The sequence below is a fragment of the Caloenas nicobarica genome, chromosome 11, assembly GCF_036013445.1.
Source record: "Caloenas nicobarica isolate bCalNic1 chromosome 11, bCalNic1.hap1, whole genome shotgun sequence".
In the NCBI taxonomy this organism is placed as follows: domain Eukaryota; kingdom Metazoa; phylum Chordata; class Aves; order Columbiformes; family Columbidae; genus Caloenas; species Caloenas nicobarica.
The window spans coordinates 2,086,076-2,111,150 of record NC_088255.1 but is presented as its reverse complement, the minus strand read 5'-3'; the positions used below and the strand labels follow the sequence as shown (position 1 = coordinate 2,111,150).

At 44.9% G+C, this 25,075-nt stretch overlaps 1 protein-coding gene across 1 annotated transcript in view; it reads left to right on the top strand.

Moving 5' to 3' along the window:
• WNT7A (Wnt family member 7A) overlaps nt 1-25,075 on the top strand; it is a 36,349-nt gene that overhangs the window by 5,688 nt on the left and 5,586 nt on the right. The window contains exon 3 of the mRNA XM_065642564.1: nt 6,485-6,756. Within this exon, the coding sequence (XP_065498636.1) occupies nt 6,485-6,756 (272 nt within the window). The remainder of the gene's footprint in view (nt 1-6,484; nt 6,757-25,075) is intronic.

Here is a 25,075-nt window from a genome sequence, read left to right as displayed (position 1 = left end):
AAGCCGAAATCGAAACAGGAATCCACACGGACAAACTGGTCTCAAAACTCCTGAGCACAGCAGGTCAAGTGAGCACCGTGGGGTGGTGTGCACGGCGCCTGCGCCCTGCGGATCGCTAGAAATACTCATTAAAACAGAAGAGGCTGTTGGCTTTCCTTTGTACGATACACCATCAGCTCTACGCTGCTCACTGGACTGAATTTAGCAGCGATTTATTTTCCATATATTAAAAGAAACTTTTCCTCTATGCTTTCAACGGTGTAAAGAGGGGACATTCCCCCTCTTACCTATTGAAACAAATGACAACTGTGCGACAAGCCCAACTCTGACAGCTTGTTCGGCAGCAATCAGGAACTGTCTCTTCTGCTGTTACAAGATCCAGCTCATTCTCCTACCTGGTCGAAAAATAATAATACGGTAAAACTTCATTTTGTCACAGTGTTAAAGACAATCACTTTTGAAAACATTCCAGTACAGGTGTATTGAAGAAAGGTTTTTATCTTCAATAATTTCCTAGAGACTTCTGATTTTAAGCAGTAGTATAGCCTCTTGTGCCAGCTTTTGAAGTCTGATTCTTCGAATTACAAAATAGCAGACTAAGTAAACAACCACAGGTAGATCATAATGAAAATGCTTGCTAGTTTTATACTGCGTGGAAGTAACCTGCACAAGTCTGTGGGAAACTAGGTTCTAAGTGCCGCTGTGCTATTCAGTGTGGTCAAAAGTTAGACTGATAAATACTCCGTTTTCTGAACCAGCAGTGTCACAAATCCCTGAGATACACAGAAAAGAAATATTGTAATTAACAGGAGCCTTGCTATCTACTCAAGCAGGCTCAGGATTTGCACTTCTGTGTTGCTTACAGCCCTTACACCCAGTTTTTAATGTCAGTCTCTTGCACAAGAACAGTTATTTGCAGGCAAAAGAGAGACCGGGCTGAAATATGGCCCAAACACCAAAAACCCAGCACGTTGCCTTATGCCAAGAAGTCAATCTTTTCCAGCAGGGACTGTCACAGTGAGATAAAACATTGCCCCAAGGTCACTGCAGTTGGAATTCCCATCAGGAGGTTTTCATACCTGCCTTGGGATGTGTCTTGTGAGTACATGTTTCAGAGGCACAAAGAGACTGCGTTTGTCGGAAAGGCAGAAGCGCTGTCTCCATCGCGGGTCAGAAGGCGGGTTTGGGAAGCAAGGTGTGGGGCGGGGGGATCGGAGCCCTCTGAAAGGGGGAAACTGCTCTTTGAACCCCAAAATACCGGCTGTGATTTTGGTAACGCGCATGCCTTGACTAGTAACTTTATACGTTTAAGAGGGTATTTTCAAAAATAGTCACTATACCTGGAGTGTTTCCTCTCCGACAATTTCACGTGCTGATGAAACAAACTGTAGCTCATGAGAGTGGGCAGTGACTAAACCCCTCAAAGTCTCAAATGCCTCTTAGAGCAACTCTACTTATTTTATTTATTGGTACTAACCCTTGCAAAGAGCATGCTGCCAATTTATAGAGCGCTGTCATTTTCGTTTCAAGTCAGTACAATATTTTCAGGCACCAAACCCTGCAAAACTCTGAACCATTAGGGAAGGGGGAAGAAAATTAAGAGGGGGGTACTTCAGAGATTTTTTTAAGCTACCATTTTAATTAATCACACATGCTAGATTAAAGAAGGATAAAAATAAAAAACCTGCAAGACCATATTCTACCAAGAAAGGAGGAGGCACACCCCAAAGTAGGCAGAGGATGAGTTCTGTTCTTCGTTTTTCCAAGCTATGAGTTACGACCTCTATAGAGAAATGGGAAGTAATGTTAGCTATGGCACATAATTGGCAAGGTGCGTTGTATTTTCCATCTTTATATTTTCACAATCATATTTCAGCTCATGTCACTGCAGATAACTCCCCCTCTGACCTTTTGCCTTTAAATAGCTGAAAATACAACCCATGTTTTCCAGTGAGATAAATAGAAATTTGTCTTTTTTATTTCACAGCTTAGTCAATTTATGGGGGGGCTGACAGGGTGGGCCAAAATATTTAGAAACACACTTAGATCCCTAGAGGTACCAAACTGCGGAGCACCTACCGACTTCCTGCGAGTAAATCCGCTCCGGATCTCGCAGGCTTAGGTCTTGTTTCACATGCAACATCAAGTTCTTGTGCTGCTTTTTAAAACTAAGTTCTCATTTCTAATCGGTGTGAATGCAGCTTTTTACAAACTGCTCAAATTTGAAGATTAAACTTAAAAACCCCTGAAGTTAGCTAAATTAAAAGCAGAATGTAGACTGCTCTTTGCAGCTGATACAGAGGCAGATCAGCCAAAGCCCGGCCCCACAAACATTTACACGTGAGCAAAGATATGTGAGTGTTTGCAGGATTAACGCTCCGAGCTACGCGTGAGTTGTATATAATTACACTCAGTGTTAGGAGAGCCACCTGTGCCGGTAATATTTATGTTTTCACTTACTCGTGATAATCTTAGTGCTTCCCTTGATGACATCTGACGCGGCGGTGGGGGTTGGCTGTGCAGAGCTCCCGAAGTCAGCGCCACTTTGGGATTCTCATGCGAAGGGTCGCAAGGCAGAACCGCAGCGCTTCGGAGGGCAACTCGCACCAGCAGAGCGGAGCTGCAGAAATCCTGGAAGCCACGGACGCCAAGCTATCTGCCATCAAAGCAAACCGAGCTGCAAAATGCCGCACACCTTATTTAAGTCCAGAAAAAATAGAAAGGGCAGAGAGGAAAAGCCTCCGTGTTCATACACATCGCGGGGTGCGTTTTGCCTTTGCTGGTTCCAGACAACGAGAAGAATGTGTCGTTTGGGAGCTGAAACGACGGCTTGCAACTCTTGCACGTGTACAGCGAACTCTCCACCTTTCTCCACAACTTAGGTAGTTCTCAGGGAGCCGTCGTTCTTGCTTATACCAGTTTACTCATCACAAGCGGTTTTGTGTGTAGCATTGCATGCCACTGGCTGGAAAAAGCTCCACAAAAACCTAAGTTGTCCCAGCATCTGCATCATGACTTGCACCAATCTTCCACAAAAATCAGCCGCTCTGTTAATTATATGCATTTTTACATTAATTTTTCACTTTTTTCAATTTTTTTTTTTTAATCATAGATTTAAGTCCAGTTGCAGTTTAAGAATGGATTCAGTGGGAACCGAGTGCAAGAAGAGTTAATTCCTTGGTCTCCACCCAACACTTCCAGCACATGGTTCAGAAGATTGTTCAAGAGACAGTTTAAGCAGCTCACACCAATAAGCACATTTCAGTTAAACTTGCTTCAAAAGGTCTTTTCTGATGCCACTGCTGAAAACATCCCAGTTCACTGTCTGATCTTTTCAGCCATGTAGGGACAGTAACGACTGCAGACGAGGGTTTCCCTCACCCTTTCGGTTATACACAAGAGTGACACCTTTGACGTTACCATCAGCCTACTGACTACCCATTTTTGCTAGGAAATAAGTGGTTTGCTTATTCTGGTCATCAGCCAAAGTGTTTCACATGGTGTGGTGTGGTGCTGCCAGTCCTGTTCCCTTTACTCTCTCCTCACCGTATATTTGGGACCTGATCTCCTGCATTATTATCTTCCTTTGTCCTCCCAAACTAGAAGTGCTGTTCCCATCTATGAAGTAATTTGTGATGCTACAGTTTCAGCTTAAAGTAAATATGAGAGAGTCTTGGTATTGTGTTGATATCAAAGCCTGACCTTCTTCTAATGCTGATGTTGAATTTTTTACTACTAAACTTCCAGGAAAATAAGGCGCAGGTCTAAGTTGGCTGTCAGATGCACATAAAAAGTGTAGGCTGAGAAGTAAACGAGAAAGAAAATAAGGGAGGATCATATCAGCTCATTTCCCAAATTGTTTGTCTTTGGGAACGTGGAGTTGATGAGGTTACACTTTGTAGTTTAGGCTGAGTTTGGAGCAGTAATTCCTTGGCCTGCCCGCCCTCCAGCATCAGCAGAAGCCCAGAGCAAACCAACGGTCGCCTGCGAGGAGCAGCTGCCCGAGCACCCTGATAAATCAGTGAGATCCTCCAGGCCTTTCAGCTGCCTGTGAAATCAGCGGAGGAGAAGTATCCGCTATTTAAAAGTGGCAGGAAAGCACACGTGGTCATGTTATCCCATTTGGATACAAAAACCCCACTGCGCTGGTTTGGTGTCACTGTCACCGAAGAGGCTCAAAACGAACGAGCTTCCTCCAGCCCGTACGCTGACGTTTCCATCAGCCAGACAAGGGTAACGAAGCTTAAACGAGTGAATAACTTCTGGAGAACAGGGATAGTTTGGTGCAGACATGACAAGCCTGTGCCACTTTATCAATACCGCACAAATGCCAAGGTGCTTCCTACCCGGATCAATTCCTCCAGACACTTGCTTTGTTTACCTTGTAATCTCCTAACTTTCGTTTTAAAAAGCTGCTAAACCTTTCCCCCAAACAAGACAAACTTACAAAATAACTTAATTTTTGTAATATATTTTATGATCAAGCTTGACATTGGATTCTGATTTTGCTTGTGCTAGTTTTATACTCTCTACATTGCATTTTTCTCCCCTGTAAGAAGCAAAAGAGCTGCTTAGTCTTTACAGTGTTGAGTGCGTCAGATTAAAATGATCTCCCAGTGTTTTTCATTCCAGAAATTGAGAACAACTTGTGCTAGATCAGAAATCATCCAACCAAAGGAAACACAGAACAAGACGCAAATTTCAACTCAAAATATCTTTTTGATGATGCCCCACGAAACAGAAACCTGGTGTGATGCATTGCTCCCCTCTGAGCAGGGAAACTGGGAATTCTTATTGTGCCTTCCCCTGTTCATCGGTGCATTTTTCATGGTGTTGTACTGAAAATAGTGAGGATGTTGTTGAGTGGAAGCTGGAGGAGGGACCAGCAAGGCGCCCTGGCTGGTGCTGCTGGGTTCACTGGGACTCCCAATGCACCTAAAGCCCGGGATTTCTATCCTACGTTCGGATTTTCATAATAAGTCCTACAAAGCTTCATCTGATTTTCCTTTTTTTACGTAAGAGGAAACAAGAAATCCTTTGAGGAAGTCTGATACTTGTCTACAAGTTCCTTAACAAACACAGTGCACAGCAGTATCAATGGGAATATTGCCTATGCTAATAAAAGGGCACCCAATTGCCTATTAAGAGATTTTGATTATGTCATCTTGCTTTCCATTTTAGTTCCTTGCCATAAGGAAGCGAATATTTTTCATTAAAATAACCATTTAGTGACAAGTGCAGAAATCTAGATCGTATATGTGAAAGGGATGTAGCTGAGAATGAAGTGCTTGTAATATTTCTTTCCAAAGTGATTATATTTTTGTGAAATCCAATAAACAGCAGAAATGTGCTTGTTTCATGTACAATAAACTCTCGCCAGCAGCTGAGGTCTGTCAGGACTCAACTGGCGGGTGTTTGGAGAAGGGAAGCTCATCTTCCCATCTGCCCTCAACTAATTAAGAGCCTGATTCCGCTCCTGTTGATGCAAAGGTACATTTGGTCATTGGAGAAGTAAGAGAGGGACTAAGTTCTTAGTTTGGGAGATCCAAGAATTTTTACAGGGCTGTTTGATACACACGGGCAACCTCTGCAAAGCTCTTCAGGCTCTGGAGATGCAGAACTGGTTCCGAAAGTCTCGCAGATCCCGTAGGAACCACACGTGGGAAATCCACACACCAGAACGCAAGAAAGCTTCAAGGAAAATGAAATCATAGATTTAAGGCGAGCCCCACCCCAAACAAAGAGAAGCCCGTCATTAGAGCCATATTGCACAAAATAATATTGGCGTAAGCTCTTCCTCACAGCCCTCTGGTGAGGCTGTTATTTCACTTTGCTTTTGTCATGGTACCTACAACAGGTCAGGATTTTTTTTTCCATCCCACGAGGAATTTTGAAATTAACCCCAAACTTATTTCATCAAGTCTGAACAAATGTCAGTGTTGAAAACTTTGTGACACCTACAATATGAAAAAAATGTTCCAATTCAGTTAAAATATTCTCAGAACAAGATTTATAACAGAGGTTGTTTTCCTGTAAAAATACAGTTTAGTGAAGAATTACATTTCTAAATAAAATCCCATTTCTCAGCTGACTTTTTAAAAAGTTCGACACGGTTGTTTTAGCAGTTTCACCCTCAATTCCATCTCTTTTCTTTTTCTTTCTTTCATTGTGAGCTAGAGCATTTGCCACCCTACCCTTTTGCTATAAAAAGTTTAGCCTGACTTCTTTTAATACCATCTGAAAACGTATATATGAAGTTGCCTAAATAACACTTTATCTCCTACTCCTTCATGGAAAGCTATCATTTTAGAGAGCGAACGTCCACAAAAATCAATAATTAGAAGAGCGGAGACCCGCTTATGCCTGCAGATTTACAGCGCTTCTAATAATAGCCTCGATGTTTGCGCTGCAGGAACTTGCCTGTCTTTTCCTAACTAATGTCACCGTATCGTATCACGTATTCACGGCCCCGTTTGAATTCCAGGTAGCCGGGAAGCGGCGTTCACGTACGCCATCATCGCGGCTGGGGTGGCACATGCAATCACGGCCGCCTGCACGCAGGGCAACCTGAGCGACTGCGGCTGCGACAAAGAGAAACAGGGACAGTACCACAAAGAGGAAGGCTGGAAATGGGGAGGCTGCTCTGCCGACATCCGATACGGGATCGGCTTCGCCAAAGTGTTTGTGGATGCCCGGGAGATTAAGCAAAACGCGCGGACGCTCATGAACCTGCACAACAACGAGGCCGGGCGGAAGGTAAGGACCGCATCCCACGTCCCAGGGGTTCCATCACGCGCCGCGCGGCAGAGGTACAGCCAGATTTAACGTAACCGCCTTTACAGTAGGCAAGTAGGCACCTCTGCAAATTATACAAGCTTGTTGGGCCATCTGTCTGTCAAATATTTGTCTAAAAGTTACTCTTTACAGCTGTAAAAAGAAAAAAAAGCAAACGTTTTATCTGGAGAGTCAAATGGTACTTGTGATCAAGAGCTCGCCTGCTACTGTGTGGGTGAACGGGATTCGCGTCAGGTTCAGACATGAACTTCTCACTCATTTGAAAAGGGATCACTTTCACCCGACTGTTTAAACCTTGCTCTTTGTGTGAGAACAACCTCTACGAGGAGAAAAATACTTTAGCAAAAAGGCCACGGACTGACTCACTGTCACACCAGGATAGGGCTTTGGTTTATCACTTTGCACAGCAGGACTGCCCGGTCTTTGGGAGCTGGGAGCAGCTGTGGAGCCGCTGGGGAGGTCGGGGATTCAGCCGCTTCCAGCACACACGTCCCGGGGATCCCGGGCGCCGGGCCCCTGGGTTTGCTGCCGTTTGCTGCGCTCGGGCAGTTTTCTGGTTGTCTGCGAGCTGCCCCGTGCTCCTCAGAGCCCTGCGGAGCAGGCTGGGTGCTGCAGGGCTCGGATTTACGCCGGGTAGGATGTCTGGTGCTCCTCGCAGAGCCGCACACGGGTACAGCCCAGCTCTGCTTTCCAGCCGGGAGCTACCGTTCTGCTGACCACATCGGACAGAATTCATGTAAATCCTCTTGCTTTCTTAGCTCTCCGTTTTACCTTCTCCACTGTCCGTGCATTAGTGCTGATTTTAGCATGATGTTAGTGTGACTTAGAAGCAAATGGGAGAAGGAAGTTAGGAACTGCAGTTAATTTGTGGATACTGTTTTTGTTGTGGTAATTACCTGTAGGCTCTGAGACATTTCCACTTATGCTGGAGCCAAGCAGATGGCATCGAAGAAAAGCCATTTCCACTCCAAACTAAAGCCTAACTTTTATTTAATTCTACCGTAGTAGTTTTATAGTTCAGATTATTGTTTTTCCTCTGCCTACCACCCCCAGCGCCCATGTCTGCCTCTCTGGTGCAAACACGGTACTTCAAAACACTAGCAAAATTAACAATGAATTCTGAGAATAACTCAAGGACTAACCATTAATATTTTGCTAATCAAATGATCTGAGGTTCAGTATCTTTATTACTTGGCTTCTGCTGGCATTCAAGTGCATACTGAAAAGCTTGGTAAAACACCAAGGCAAGTCTGCTCTGCTCTACAAACACAACTCCACTGCAATAAAAAATAGCAGAGGAGCTTCGCCTTTGCGGGAAAGCTACTTTTATTTGATAGGTGCTGGCAGTAAAAGATTCCCAAGAAAGGACACACCAGCCCATAGAGGACTGCAAACAGAGATGGAACTGTCTTAGGAAGTTGTTTCGCTTACAAGGGCCAAAGATTTAGACAAAAAAAAAGAAGTTGCATTTCTTGGATGTGTTCTCACCCAGGTATGGACCTTGGGTAGAGGAGGAGGATCCGAGCCCTGGAGCTGGCTGGGAAGGCAAAGTGCTCAGCGGCCTCGCCTCGAGGACACGAGCTCCTTGTATTTCTCACCTCCGCGGGCACAATTTGCTGTCCTAAAAGATGATCCTGGAAGATCCAGCTCTGCGCATTGTTATCTGGGAGAACAGCAGTGCGGCCTATCTCTGGCAATCTGCCATTTCTCCAGCAGGCTCAGGAACTGTTCTGATCTAGAGATATTTCTACGCTTCTTCCTGCATCCCTTACAGAGCAAAATTACCGATCTTTGTTCGAACAAATCTCTGTTTGAAATCTTCAGGGGAAAGAGTAACATGGCTGAGAAGAGGCATGTTCCTCCACCATCCTGTAGAGAATGAATAAACGATGTTTTTGCTAGAGAGATTCCTTTCAGGCTTTGCTCTTATGTGGAAGATCACAGTATTTAAAGACAATTGGCAGCGGGAGGCCATTACGGGTATTTGGCAAGCTAGGTCTCTCACAACCTAACCATTTCACAACAAAGACTGTCTTGTTTTGAGGTGGTACTCTCCCTTTTGGAGCAATATGGATCTTATCAGCCTCCACACATCTACTCTTGGTGGCTTTCCTCTGGGCTACAAATTCTTGTCTAGTTTTACTTGCCCATGGCTAGGTTTTTGATGATATTTATGTACCTAGGAGACAGACTGGCACCTACTGGGCTTCCAAAAATAAACTGGATGTTCAATTCTTATTGATTTGTTGTCTTCACCTGTAGGCACCGCTCCGCTGTTCAAAAGCCAGTCCTCTCCACTTCTCTGGTCTTGCCATGTGAAACTGCACCATGTGCTGTGCTCACTCCTGTGGAAAGGTCCTTCTTTGGGATGATACCAGCTGCGGCTCCAGTAAATCACACATATATTATCATCTGGTTGTCTTCTTAAGAATCACTAGTAAATTAATCTGTTCCATCTTGGCGAGCAAGGGATGACAGACTTTGCACTGCAGCATGCAGGCCTGCTCGGCTTACTGGGGAAACTGGGCATAAGTAGCACTGCATGGTATAAACCATCAGACAACCACCAGGAAAAGCCTGATCGACTTTTGGAGATCTCATTTCATAGAATCATAGAATCACAGAATCATTTTGGTTGGAAGAGACCGTTAAGATCATTGAGTCCAAATATAACCCACCCCTGGCACTACCCAATGTCCCTGAGAACCTCATCTCTGCGTCTGTCCAACCCCTCCAGGGATGGTGACTCCACCACTGCCCTGGGCAGCCCATTCCAGTGCTTCCCAACCCTTGCCGTGAAGAAGACTTAAAGACTTCCTACCTTCTCACAGCCTTGTTTTACCTAGGCAGGTGTCTCTCTGCTTTCTGCGGTGCCAACAACAGTCTCTCTGAATCTACTGAATACATGACTCTGGCAGGGCAACAGTACATGCATCTGTCAGCTCTTTCTAGAAGCAAACAAAAATTGACTGTGTCAGATGTGGAGGATTTTAGAGGTCACAGATGGAGAACATCCACGCTGCTATTCCCTTTCCTGAGCAGCCTGGCTAGAGCAATGCTTGACAAATACTCGTGTGCACACCCCGGGTGCAGCGAGAAGCCTCCCACCTGAGATCGGTGAGTGCAAACCATCTCCATTTCCAGCTGCTCCCACACGGTGAACGATCACCAGCAATGCCAACGGCTCCTGCAGAATAAGCTGAGCACCCACCATGTCTCTGCTGCTTGCGTGGAGCGAGTAACACTTTTCACAGAATCCCAGCCTGGTTGGGGTTGCAGGGACCTCTGTAGATCCCCCAGCCCAACCCCTGCTCACGCAGGGTCACCAGAGCAGATCACACAGGTCGGTCCAGGCGGGTTTGAATGTCTCAGAGAAGGAGACTCCACACCCGCTCTGGGCAGCCTGGTCCAGGCTCTGGCACCTCCCAGCAAAGAAGTTTCTCCTCATGTTCAGATGGACCCTCCTGTGTTTCAGTCTGTGCCCGTTGCCCCTCACCCTGGCGTTGGGCACCACTGAACAGAGTCTGGTCCATCCTCTGACACCCACCCCGAGATACTGATCCCATTGATCAGATCCCTCTCAGCTTCTTTTCTCTGGCGGAACAGCCCCAGCTCTCTCAGTCTCTCCTCATCACAAAGATGCCCCAGACCCCTCAGCATCATTTTCTTTACTGCTGAAGGACAGGGCTCTCTCTAACTCGCTGTTTCTCTCTCTCACTTGGGACGAAGCACCAGGACTCGGCTCTGCAGCTCACGGGCACAACTTCAAAGTTCCCAGGCTACTTGGAGGGGAAGGGGCAGAGTTCAGAACAGGGGTCACGTACACCCCACAAAACCGGCCCCAAGCAGCCCCAGGAGCCTCACATCATTTGTCAAACCCACCGGAGAGCAGCTATTTCTGACCTCCAGAATCAGAGTTTAGGGTGTCTTTCCTCTTTGAATTAGTATTTCCTGAAATGCTGATTCACTGCAGGAAGAAGCAAGCAGGACAGGGAGAACAGGAGGAGAATTCATAACGGCTGCGTCAGAAAAGAGAGATAAAGCTTGCATTAATTTAAAGGCATAATCCTGATTTGCCCTGCAAACTTCCATGTGAGGGGTTATAATTGCAAGACTGAATCGCCTGTTAGCAAATCTGTCTTCTCAAGTGCAAAGTTAATTAAATTACTGTAAGTAACACAATAACATATGTCTGCGAGATATTTATACTCCAGGAAATAGAAATGTTATTTTCCAAGTTATCCCGCTTAAAAAAAAAAATAGCGAAGTAGGTACTGAAAGGTTCTACATATTTTGGCTGTAAACTTCTCATTTTGACAGCATGGCAAGGTACATGACCAGCTTGCTCTCTCCTCTCTTTATGTCCATGACATTGAAATTCCACGAATGGCATCTTGCATCAGCGTTACATCATATTAAGTATAATGCAATATTATGAGTCATTGTTATAAATCATGGGCACCGGCTGCATTAGAAGGCTTTTGCAATTCAAGAGCACATCAAGGTGGATTTTTATTCAGTGCTTCTCTTTGGAGGCATACCTAGGCGTACTAACTTTGCAATGTGTCTTCATCCTCGGAATCTGCAGCAGCTCGGTTTTCCCTTGCAGCTCTCAGGCTCAGAGAAGCGCAGCACGTGCCTAACAGAGCTGCTATGAGAAATCAGAAGGTGTTTCTGAAGTGGACCGTGCAATGATCATAAAAGACTGAAGTGTTTAGTATTTTACCCTTCAGGGAAAACCGTAATAATGTTGGAGTGAAACACCCGTATTTGGAAAGTAAGGAGTTGAGGAGTTTTCCTAAGGTATTCCGTGTATTCCCTACACTTCTGACACTCAGCCCTTCACTTGCTGGCATCTCTGACCTCCGAAGGAGATTGCTGCCATAAAACTTTCCTGAACTTCTTCCAGTTCTCGCAGAGCCTGCGGTACCACACCACTGCAGGAATTTAACTGTCCTCCAGAGAAGACAGCTATTTCTGCTTCATTCAGGATACCTTTTACTTTAAATAGCCTATTAGCCTGACAACAAGAAGCAGCACAGAACACAAGCTCTTGCAGATGAACCACTTGAAAGGTCGCAAGCATCTAGCGCGTTGTTATAAAACAGACAAGGCTAATCAAAGAGGCTGCCGAACAATTTAACATTTATAATTTTTCTGAACATAGGCATGAAACACTGGAGATTTAACGGTTCTGCCTGAATAAGCCTGGAAGCACGCGAGAACACGGCGCTATCCCTGTGTGCCCTATGGCCGTGGGGAGGAGGCAGCTCACGGGCTCGCGGCCCCCGAGGGAGGGTCCCAGGGACCCCGGCAGCTCCGGGTAGGAGCTCTGTTTCCAGAAGACGACTGGGGAAACGTGCTGCTTGGCAAGCCCGTGCTCGCAGGGGGCAGCCGGTGTGCCAGGGGGACGCGGGGCGCATGGGAGCACATTCCTCCCACACGCACCAGCTGTAACCTGTCCCTGAGCGAGCTCTGCCGCAGCACAGCTGCCCAGCTGCAACCAAAACCATGGACCTGCGTTCAGCTGCCTCTCAGCTCCGTCACAAAGAATGCTCCTAATGGCACACGCACACCAGAATAAAGCTCGCCTGTGTCTGGAGCTGCTGAAAATTACCATAGACTCCAGAGAGTCTGGGAGCCCAGCTCCGAGCAGAGCGGGCTGGGTGAGCCTGCCCTGACGCTCCTGGCACCAGCAAGCCAGCAATATTAGAGTATCAGCAGCAACGCCGCATGTTTCTTGGAGTTCAGAACTTAACAGTGCCCTTGCAATTGCACTTAACGTTTCCCAATGGTTTTAAACAGAAATACTGCTGATTTTTTATTCAGAAACTTTTGTTTCTTAATGTTAGGGATGCTCCTAAAGACAAAGCCGACTAATTATTATGGTCTTTACTGGCAGATATAACTACTTGTGAAACAGCCACAGCTGTGGTACATTCCTCATTTAGAGCGGCCTGAAGCTGGAAAGCGTTTTTCAGGAGTAACTTTGCACTTCTAGTTACAAGTTCCTGTGAGGGACTCTGAAAAGCGCACCCAGGACTAGTTGTGATGCCACTTGCTCAAGAGCTTGTTTGTTGACATCCAGCTCCCCTTAACACTCCATCACTTGGATCTCCGTCATCAACAGACGTGTTGCATGCGTAAGAGCAACGAGCACAACGCTCAGCCCAGTGCTGCCCCTGCCGCACACAAGGGACTGAGCCCTTTCCAGGTTTCTGGTCTGGCTGATAAGAGACCAGGAAAAGGCCTCCTGTGTGACCATGTGTTCAGTTTTGGGCCCCTCACACCAAGAAAGGCCTTGAGGTGCTGGAGCGAGTTGAGAGAAGGGAACGGAGCTGGGGAAGGGGCTGGAGCACAAGTGTGATGGGAGCGGCTGAGGGAGCTGGGGGTTCAGCTGGAGAACAGGAGCTGAGGGGAGACCTTCTGATCTCTGACCTGCCTGAAAGGAGCTTGGAGCCAGGGGGGGCCGGGCTCTGCTCCCCAGGAACCAGCGCCAGGACCAGAGGAAATGGCCCCAAGTTGCGCCAGGGGAGGCTGAGGTTGGATGTGGGGAACAATTTCTTCCCCAAAGGGCTGTGGGGCATTGGAACAGGCTGCCCAGGGCAGTGCTGGAGTCACCATCCCTGGAGGGGCTGGACAGACCGGAGATGAGGTTCTCAGGGACATGTGTTAATGGTTGGACTCCGTGATCTTTTCCAACACCTTGCGCTTTTCCAACCAAAACAATTCTGTGATTCTAAGATGGGGAGCTCAGTCTGTGGGCAGGCAGGTGCCCCTTGTTGATAGTGGCAGTAGCAATTTTGACAGACTTCACCCGCAGCGGTTTAGACCCCTGGCAGATGAGGTTGCAGACACGTTAATGTGAAGCCTGGCAGTGGAGAACGGGGCAGAGCAGTGGCACAACTCCCATGGAGAGAACCATCCCCAAAACACCACACAAACGACCTCCAGCCAAAGCCACACACAGCACTTGCAAAGCAACAGTAGTCTTAACAAATCAAAAGTGTGGCTCCACTGCTAAAATGCTAAGTAACGTCCAGAAAATCCGGTGTTAGGTGTACCAAGTATGCTTGTGTACAATGTCCTGGTAGCTGGCTTGCTTAATTAAGCTGTACAATATTCTGCTTAGATTAAACTGAGCAGATGGAGAAGGTTTAGAAGAAGATTTATACATGTGGCTTGTGCCTCACTGTGACCAGATGGAATACGTAAAAACCACTCCTGAAAAATCTCACTGACGTGGCTGTGAGATACAGGCAAAGAGGAGTGTCCACCCAGGGACCTGGGTCCAGTTATCGCCCGTTCTGCGAGGTGAACCCAGTCCTGTCCCACCCTGCAGCTCCTGGGCTGCGGAGCCTCCTCCTCCCTGAGCGCTCCAGCCCGGGGCTGGCACTGCAGCTCTAGTTCCACACCATTGAAAAAGGAGCCTTAGACGCAACAAAGTCTTTCCCGGCAACTTCATCATCACACATTTGCTGGGGGGCAGCAGGGTATCCAGAAAGGCCGAGCACTGGTTTTGGAGGAAGTCCAGTTCGCTCGATGGGCAAACTCCCATTGAGGTTGGTGGGACCGCAGGACGCAGCTGAGCTCTCCCAAAAATCCCAGCCCTGCTGAGTGTTTGCAGCGCACAACAAGGCTCTGCCGGGCAACTTCCTAGGTGTGAAGAAAAATATGCGTCCTGTGCACTCTTACAGTATTTTGTTTGGATTTGAAAGGATCAAAGTTCCACTTTATGGCTTTCCTACTTTTTTTTTTTAGATAATAGTCTTAAAACAAGACCAAACCTGACAGACAAGCTCTGCATCTTCTCAACAGCCCAGAGGAAAGATAACGCAAACATTAATGTTAGTCTAAATTATGAGAGGGAATTGGACTGCACAAGAACTGTAATCCGCAAGAATGAATTTTCATTCCACTTGTCCTCCACTTTCAGCTAATCAGAAATTGTGATACATGGTCCTACTTGTAGTTTGGCTTTCAACTCCCTCCTATATCTTATGTGGTTGAAAACTGAATTCCTGATTTACGCTGAAGATTAGGGAATGATAAATGCTATCACTTACCTGCAGTCGCAATTTTAGAGGATTCTGGCATTATGAGCAAAACATGCATTTCATGTGTATGATTACTAGAGCTGACAATCTGTCATGCTGCTGACAAAGACAGCCGAGACTGAGGGCCAGGGCCTGTTAATAAATAACAAAGATCTCAAATTCCAAATTTAATATCATGCACCTTTTACAACTGAAATAATCAGATGTTTGCTATAGTGATGTACTTGCTCAGCAAAGCCACCGGCTGGGTCACAGTTCTGGACATTTTCTAATTTAATTCAATTTTTCTCTTTGGACAGTTAGCAACAAGGGCACACACTTGGCATTCCGTGCTCAGAGGGGAACATCACCTAGACGAAAATAGTTGGTGTTATCGATTGTTCAGTTCTCCCACTGGACGGGACCCTTGGTAGAGGCTTCAGCATCTCTGCTGTTACAGAATGAAACCCCTCATTTCCAAAAAACATTACTGATTTGAAAGAAATGCAGCTATCGCAAAGCTTAATCACTCCAAAGCAAATATGTGCTATGTTTGGGTACTGTAAAGCTTATGCTGATCATATAATAAATATCGTAAGAAAGAGAAACCAGCCCTATTAGTGTTAACTCTGACCCATGAGCATGGCTGTTTTGCCTTGTGGTATTTCTATTAACCTGTGCTTTTTGATGTTTTATTGAGAAATTAAATCAGAATCCAAAATTTTCGAGCTTCATACCTAAATTTAGGCCAAAGTTGTTGCAAAATTTTCAGAAATAACTGATGAGCAGTTCTGCTTCTCCTGTATTCCCCAGAGGACACTTGTCACACTTCAAATTTAGGTTTCCAAACCTAAGACTGATTTCCATGCATAGAACCAGATACTTCCATCTCTGTATTTTAGCAATTTTAGCAAAACCCGACAGAAGACGGGTATTGGCCAAGTTAGCAGGAAACTAATGGCTAGGTCAGGCTGTTCGCTGAGAACATTTTCAATGCACAAACAGGCAGTGCTTATACTACACATGCAGTTTACACTGAATTATGCTGGGGATCTTGCACTGTGCAGTCTCGTTCATTACACCTCTGACAAGGTGCACCCGTTCCGTACGTAAATCTAGGTTTGTGTGGGTGAATCTCTGCTACAATGTGTGTCAACAGGGACAGAAACTGGGATCTTGTAGAATCTGGGCTGAAAGTATCTCCCGGAACATTCCCGAGAGCCTTGCAATGATGAGTCAGTAACATGAGCTCAGTTACCTGGGCTAAGCAGAGACATTTGGAACAATATATAACAGAGATTTTGGTAAGGACGTAAGTTAAAGCAAGGTTTGGTTCAAATACTTTCTTAGACACTTGGTGGCAGAAAGCTGAAGTCATGGAGCCCTGAACGCCCACCAAAAGCAATAATTGCTAGCATTTGCTGTACAAATGGGACGGACTTTTGCTTTAATGGAAACCATTTCCAGGTATTTTGAAGTAAACAATTAAAAAATCGATTATATAAAGAACGACCTTTTATTCCAAGGACACAAACAAGGCCTGTTTTGGTACTGGAAGAATGTAGAATGGATCTATTAAAGGATAAGGCTTTCAGGTAATTGCAGAGGATGCTTGGCTCTGCTTGCCCAATTAGTGCCAAAAGGCACTAGTATTAATTTGCGTTAGAACTGGTTATTGAAATGACCCTGAGCCTTCTGGTACTTAAAAATGAGCTGCACCTAATGGACTACATTTGGTCCTCTGGGACAAACAGAAGGAAAGTGGACAGGGCTCTGAGCAACCTGAGCTGGGTGAAGATGTCCCTGCTTATGGCACAGGTGGCACTGGATGAGCTTTGAAGGTCCTTCCACCCAAAACCATTCTCTGATTCTATGATCCTATTCACAGAATGCAGGTAAGTTCTAAGCCAACATCTATTGCTAGTGCTCTAGAACCATAGAATCATTTTGGTTGGAAGAGATCTTTAAGATCATAGAGTCCAACCACAACCTCACTCTGGCACTAAACCACGTCCTAGCAACAGGTCCTCCTGGTAGCGTCAGCCGGTGGCCGACACTAAGGAATCCAGCCTTGCCTTGAGCATCCCAGATCCCATATTAAATATAAGACCACACACAATTATGAGCACAACCATGTATTCTCTTACAGGGCTCTTCCCACGTGAGATCTTAATTGAGTCATAACATATACTGCTATTTTTGGGTATATAAATCCCGCAGTCATAAAACAATTAACTACTGAGGTGACACAATAGCATGTAAATAAAGAAGACCAATAAGGAGTCTAGAATATGTGTCCAAAAGGCTTGGATTAAAACCTTGGTTAAAAGAGAAAAGCTTCAGGAAACGTAAGCAATGAAAGAGAGGAGATGCTCTCCTGCAAGAGCATGTCTTACCGGTGATGGCCACCGCTTTGTGCACTGCCCGGGCTCCAACAGCACTCGCCTTCGCGCCATCTCCTGGAGTATTTACAGATCTGTATCCTCCCTGTGGTCTTTTGTGTCACAGGAGTTTCTTCAGAACGTCTACCCTTTGTCATAGGTGGTTGAAATTACTAAAAAGGTGTAGCCATTACCAATGGGACAATAGGAAGGCAGAAGGGAGGCAGACACCAAGTGAGTACTTGGGCTTTTTTTTCTCAGAAATCCACCTGAGAAGTCTGCCTTACTATAGCTGGAGCAAATTTAGGCTAAAAGGTGTAATCGAAATCTTGAAATAGTTGCCAGAAAATTCTAGATTTAAATAACTACACTAAGCGGTACCTTAGCATTGAGATTTTATTGTAATTCTATTCCATACAGTTACATTTTATATAAGATTCCCCTTAAAGAGAAATGTATAAAATTAGTATCTGATTAAGACATTAAACGCATGCTACAGACATGCACAGTTTCTTTTATTGATAGGTTTATGTACTGGTGAAACTGGTGCTTAGAGGCTATTACAGGCATCCTATGACCTTCTGAGCTAAAGATCTAGAGCAACTGCTTAACCCTTTCTTAAAAACAGGGATCCTGATATCAAGACTCATTTATACATGGCTTATAAAGAGGAACTAGTACTGGTATTGTAGCATGTTGCTACATAACTCATCTATAAGTAGTGAACAGGTAGATCTATCAACAAAAAGGAACAGCTATGTGAGCTGACCGAGGGGAATTACGTGCATCAGTGTGCTGCACCTTAAAGGTGAATTCCTGTCGATACGTGATGGCTCACCTGTAAGGCAAAAGCTTCAACTATTGCTTAAGATACCTGTTAGAATGAAAAGGAGAAAATCCAATAAGCCAGGTAAGCAAGAGAGAAACCCAGAGAGGTTTGCTTAGACTGCACCAGGCATTATGCACAAAATTAGTAAATTCCACTTTCTTCTGTATAGGGGGAAATTTTCATTGACAACAGGCCAGAAGATCCTTGTTAAAATTCTTGGCCTGGATACGGGCGTGCTGATCTTGGCAGCTGCTGGGCTACAGAGATAGGCTCCGCTGGTCGGATCTTATCTCTCCTAAGCTATTTGAAAACATGGAAGTGTGGATCTATTGTCCCAACTGCAACTGGAGGGGGAAAACTCTTCTGTGTAAAACTTAATTTGAAAGTCGTCCTTGTGGAATAAGGATTCTCACAAGAATAGTACAATTAACACCAAAATCATGTTACTTTATGCTAATGTGACTATTTTGCATTGTAAGCACAGAGCGCGTGGAAATATGATCACAAAACACAATGTGTTATTATTGTGATCAAATGTTTGCCTTATGATAACTAAAATGCTGATTAGCTGGAGAAGTAATGGGAAATGTCTCTTCAAACGTCAAGAATATCTATCACTTTCTTGAGCAGCTGTTGCTCGACGCGTCAACCCGGTGATATCCCAGCCAGGGTACAACCACCATCCTTGGCAATGGGCTGGAAGCCTCTGCCACAGGCCAGGTCATGTTATTTTTGCAAAATAGAATCACGGAATTGTGTTTTGCAGCAGTAGTGTGACCGGAGGGAACGGCAGCGAGTCTGAGACAGCGCCGGTGCTCGTTCCTGCTGAACGGGCGATGGGGACAAGTTGTGAACAGTACGTGAGGTGTCAGGATTGAGTCTTTAAGATGTCTCTCTGTGAATCAAACGTGAAGACACCTTGTCCTTCAGAAGGAGTTCATGAAGTTAAGCTAAGAAATATCGCATTTTTTTACAGGCAGTACGGAAAAATTAAGGTAGAAGTACTTTGAAATCACCTGAAAGTTCCAAAGAAAGGAGAAATATTCTTTGTTTGCTAAAACTACTGGTTTGGAGAACTAAAATTATATACGTTTTTCAGCATGAGAAACATGCCTTGCATAGTATTATTTGCTGAGTACCTAAGGGCTAACTCTCATAGTTTGGTACGCAACTAAATGAACCTATTATTAGCTGTGGGTGGCTATTGGTTAAAAATGTTTGGAAGCAATATGAAGTGATATTATTTTGCAACTAGTACTCCTGCCAGTACCTGGCTTTATTAGTTTAGCACAAGAGGTGTTTTCTGATAAGTTGTCTGGAACGAGTAAGACTGTTCTTTTGGTTTCCATCACTCTTTGGAAACTTTTCTCCCGACAGCTAAAGCATTTGTCAGAATTCTCTACCTGGTTGCTCCCAGTTCTTTCCTACCCAAAGCCAGCAGCATGTCATTCGAGTCCTTCCCCACCAGTGGGGAGAGCGACACGGAAGGTGAAGTTTAGTGGGGATGAGTCAAACCTGCCCCGTTCCCCGCTCTGTGTACGTGAGCTGTGACGAGGATGAATTCCAGTCGTGTCATTTCCTGCTTTCCCTCCTTTTTTTTTCACGTGAAGAGTGACTCAGGCTCCGTGACACGGCCCAACGACATCCCTGCCTGAATAACCCCCGAGGCTTTAACTCATTCTGCTCCCAAACTGAGGAGCGCAAAGAAGTTTAGATCGTCTTATCTGGGAGTACTTCCAATTTATTCAGAAATAGCAAGCTAAAGTATTAACTACAAGCACATCACTTTTTTTTTTAAACGCTCTATCCTGCATTTGAACGACAGTGTCGATGCACCGACATTTAGAAGCCCAGAGTACAGATGAAGATCACTGTCCCAAAATCAGGACTAAAACCAGACACGCTGGACATAGGATGCCAGAAGAATTATACTGACTTTGAAAAGGTCAAGACTGGCGGACATCACTCAGTAAAGATTTCATTGACTTCGATACTCTGATCCATACATTGACTGCAGGACCGAGCTGCTAGACTGAAGTAGGGATTAGTGATAATGGCATTTTTGACAATGGACATTTGTTATTTCTTTAATACACGGCAAAATACCGCACAGGTTTTAGAAGTATCAGTATTTTGGAGTGATTTTTAATTTGTGACCAGAATGTAAGGAAGGTAGAGACGATTTAAGAAGAAATGTTATGTTGGTAACATGTCCAAATCCAGAAAATCTCATTTTCTTTGTAAATTGTCTTGGTGTCAGTGAACACCACATTGCTGCTTCATTTTCAAAACTCCTTCATTATCATCTTTTATTCACTTCTGGCATGAACATGCCATCCAGTATCTTTTTGGAGAGGAAGATATGTATGGTAGAAAACTTATGTCGTGATAGGAAGGTAAACTAGATAATATAACCAACAACTCTGTAATTCTGTAGCACCATTCCCCTTTCCAGTCTATTTTAGCTTCATTGTGCAAAGTGCCCAGGTAGGCCAGACAACAAGACTATTCAGTATTTCACAAGCTAAAATCCATCATATCCACAGTGTCAGCTCTGCTTGGACAGCAGCAAATAACGATCCTAGATAAATTTTCCCTTAATCTCACAATCCCACTTCAGTAAGAGGCCGGGAAATCACACTTTCACTTAAACAAATACAGAGCATAAAACAACATGTTGAATGTCTTTAAGACAATTCAGCTATATTCCAATAATAGAAGGTGAAAGCACATTAAAAGAAACCATTTTTTTTCAGAACTATTTTTTCCAAGTTCCTTTCTATGACTGATCTTTAAACTTCCTACATGATGACACTTACTTGGCACTGTGTTGATGCAGTCTAATCTAGGTGATAATGGGTCTCCCAAGAGTTATTTTTTAAAAACAAGTAGTTTATCAAACACATGGACAGTTATGTTTTCAAATTATTCTGATTTTTTTTTTTCTGTTAAGATATTTGCCTGGCTTTTAAATAGAAAAATTCACAAAACCAAAACGCAAGTCAGACCAGTCTTGGGGACAGATGTACCGAAGAACCACCACAGCAGGACCCCCGCAGTGAACCAACGTTCACGTACAGAGCTTTTGTCATGAGAACTCGGCAAAGAGAAAGTCCCAGCCCAGACAGGAGGAACATGGTCCTTGCAGACTATTTACTGATACAAAACGTACCTGAGCATGAGTTTGGCAGTTCACAGTCGAGAAAAGCTTCACAACAGGAATTTCTGCCAACAGGAGGGAGGGTGAGTCAGACGGGTTTGTGTTTGATATTACACAGAAAACTTTGTCACCACCACATCCCCTTGGAGTATGTGAAACTCAACCTGAAGCTCACGGTTCCAGCTCATGAATTAATGGTTTCGATTTCCATTTTGTTGACCAGAGAGGGAGAGACGAGGGTGCAGGTACTTTCCCTCTGGGGAAAACAGGAATGTGCTCACGAGAGATGTCAGAAGGCGAGGAATCCCGCAGACTGTTATCAGATATGATGGGAAAGAGAGGGAGAAGACCTGGCATGGGAGCTGCTCCGAGGAGGGACGGACGCGGCTGTCTGCATTTCTGCCTCTATCAGTCCTCTTGATTGGGCATCAGATTGCGCTGAGCCGTTAACATCAGGGGTTGCCACATCACGCCCGCTATCTCCGCAGGCAGCATCTCGATGAAGATAAATAAAAACTTAAGAACCTTATTTGACTTTCTTGGGCCATTATTAGATTTGCAGAGCTGTCTGAGAAAAGTACTGAGGAATGAGCAAGCCAGATCCAGCCTCTGAGCCACGTACCTGGAATCCACCTCCAGAGCTGCTTCTGCAAACAAGAGAGGGTTTTGGCAGAGGTTTGTGCTGGGAGCAGCTCCGGTGGGACATCAGGTGTTCTCCTAGAAGGACTCGTCAGCAACAGAAAGCTGCAGTTTTACACCACCTCGTTTTACTTCACATAGCAGTTCCTATGAAAAAAGCCAAGGGCCATCATGCCTTAGGGTTTGAGAAGAGCATTATTAGGTGGTGTGAGAATCTACTTCATTAAATCTCTTTTTTTAAAAACAGCAATGTCCTTTTTATCCTAAGTCAAACTATTCTTCAAAAATAAGCATCCTGTGACATTTATTTTCTGCCACTTTTTTGTTTTTTTGGTCTCAGAAGTGGTGATAAATTGATTTAGTACATGGCAAGTCAGGAAGGTTATCAGAAGTATAAGAAAAATATGCAGGAGAAAATATTTTTTGCTGCATTCCTCTCAGCTTTTCTGGCCTTACTCTCAGACTTCTGTGTTCATCTGCTGTTCCACACAGTGCTGGTCATTGAATGAAAGGTACTTGGGTCTTCCATCCTCTCATTTAAACCATACGGATTACCCAGGGAAAGGGAAGAACATCTCAACCAGTTAGCGTGTGCTGACAACAATGCATGAGTACTGTGACCACACTGAAATACTACTATTTTTTTGTTTACTCATTTGATATATTGTGGAAGTAGAAACTGCATTTAGAAAATAATTGCTGCATGCAGTCCAATATTTTATAAAGCCAAAGTAAAGGACAACTAATATTTCAGGGCAGAAAGTATACAAATAATTATGAAACTCTATTAAAAAATGCGTATGAGAAATGTAAGGAACCTCCTGCTTTGCGGCAGCATAGGGAAAATTCAGAAACAGTACAGAAAAGGTTAAACTTATCAGAGCACGACATTTCTGAAGTCTTCATTTTGAAGGGTATCATAAGTTAGAATCTGGTAAAAGTGTTTCTGCTCTTTCAAACAGGTTACCTGTTATTGAAGGTAGATGGTGGTATTGGGAAATATTGCCCATCTGTGATGTTTCCAGCATTCTCTTGGCTGTCTTCATAATTAGTCCTCAGACCAGCATGTTGCCTGATTTTCTTTAGATGCCTATTCCGAGGGAAGTGCAATGGGGATCTGATTGATGCAGGTCACACGCTGTGGTGATTTCCCAGCCATTTTTCATTTGAAACAAAAAATTTATTGTAATGGTTCAACCTGCCAGGGGTCGTAGTATTTCTAGGATAGTCACAGCTCACAGTGCTCAGCGTATCAGATTTGTTTGATACTGACTTCGAATATTATTCCTTTGCACAGATTTACTAACCAAAAACATGAGAAAAAACCCCCTCTTTTGGCTGTGCTTAATAAGGGCTTCATAATATGTCCAACCGAAATTTGAAAGACTGTCTGGAATGAATCACTCTTAATATGGGATGTAATCAGTTCCAAGCTCATCCACAGTTAGCTTGCCATAGGATATCAATGCCAAATATGTTATGTTTCTACAGAACACATTTTACAACAGCTCTATTAATACAGTTAGTGAACATCCCCTGATGGGAAATAATCTCTTCTGTTTAGACATGCCTTTGCTAACTTCAAACTTGCATTTGCGTACTTTTTTATTATGCTCTTTCTCACATTTCTGAAAGATTTCATAGTGTTTGTCTTCAACAGCAGTGTTTCTTCTTTTATGTTCTCTCATGCTCATTTTTGTTTTCTGATCAAAAAGCGCCAGGACTTATTCCTATGATACTTTCCTCAAGTTTCAGAGCTCTGGTGTTAAGATGGTCCCACAAGTTACTCAAAACAGCGGCATCCTTTGGAGATCACTGTCACATGTGAATAAAACAAGTGGCAGAGTCATTTCCCAGTCATTTTAATTAGACATTGTCCTTGTACTGCTTGTGAAATCAACCTTACATCCACCGCGCTTCTCGATGCCTACTGTCACCCTAGACCTCACTGCCAGTTGCACTAGAAATTATTTGGTTCTCAAATAATTTATTGAGAGACTAAATGTGAAACAGCTTTATTATATTACCTTAAAACAATATTTGTACTCAATGAATCCTTCTTCAAAAGCCAAAACTATATCTCTAACATCACTCCTGGAGTTTGAGAAGCTCTGTCTTATAGCTGCAATTGCCTCCGAAAGTAATATAAATCAGCAATCCCCATCTGCCGCAGGCTGAGAGGGGCAGGTTTGCATCTGTCCGTTGCCCTCCCCAGCCCACAGAAATGCTGTGGCCGCTCTCCAAGCCCTGCCGTGCTCTTCTCCGGTGTGAAAAATTTCATTCTTGTTTTGCCAACAGTTGAGTTCTCTTTGACCTATAGTAAGGTATGTGTGCAGGCGCTTGTAGGAGACAGGTATTTCCTGACCCAGACGAGCTGATGTCAGACAAAATTAGGAAAGATTATGGCCTTGGTGGGGTAGGAGCCAAGTGTCTGTTGTCTCACTAATTACATCTGCATCACAGGCTGGAGTCGGAGTTAAGTCTGATGGGGCAGTGAAGGGTCCCTGGCCTCAGGTGCGATGGCTGGCAGGCAGGATTGAGTTTCTGCAGGAGTCCTTTAGGGGCAGGAGAACGCACTGGAGGTGCCACGGTCACTGTATTTCACACTGTAAGGCCTTCAGGACAGCTTTAGTGTCGCGTGCTTTGGAGTCCTGGTGAGCAACCCCAGGGCTGTGTGGTACCTGACCCCAGGTGTGTGGGCACGGGGGTCCCAGCCAGCCCTGGCAGATGCATTCTGACTTTAGCTGCTGGAAGGTAACGCACCACTGACTAACTCGGTAACAGAAAGACAGCTGAGAAAACCCACCGCACAAAGGTGACGCGTGTTTGGGAGCACACCAGCACTGTGCCCCTGTGCCCTTGTGGCCAGGAAGGCCAATGGAACCTGGCGGGGATTAGAAGGGGAGTGGTCAGTAGGTTGAGAGAGGTTCTCCTGCCCCTCTGCTCTGCCCTGGTGAGACCTCATCTGGAATATTGTGTCCAGTTCTGGGGCCCTCAGTTCCAGCAGGACAGGGAACTGCTGGAGAGAGTCCAGAGCAGCCACGAAGATGCTGCAGGGAGTGGAGCATCTCCCGTGTGAGGAAAGGCTGAGGAGCTGGGGCTCTGGAGCTGGAGAAGAGGAGACTGAGGGGTGACCTCATTCATGGGGATCAATATGGAAAGGGGGAGTGTCAGGAGGATGGAGCCAGGCTCTTCTGGGTGACAACCAGTGACAGGACAAGGGGCAATGGGTGCA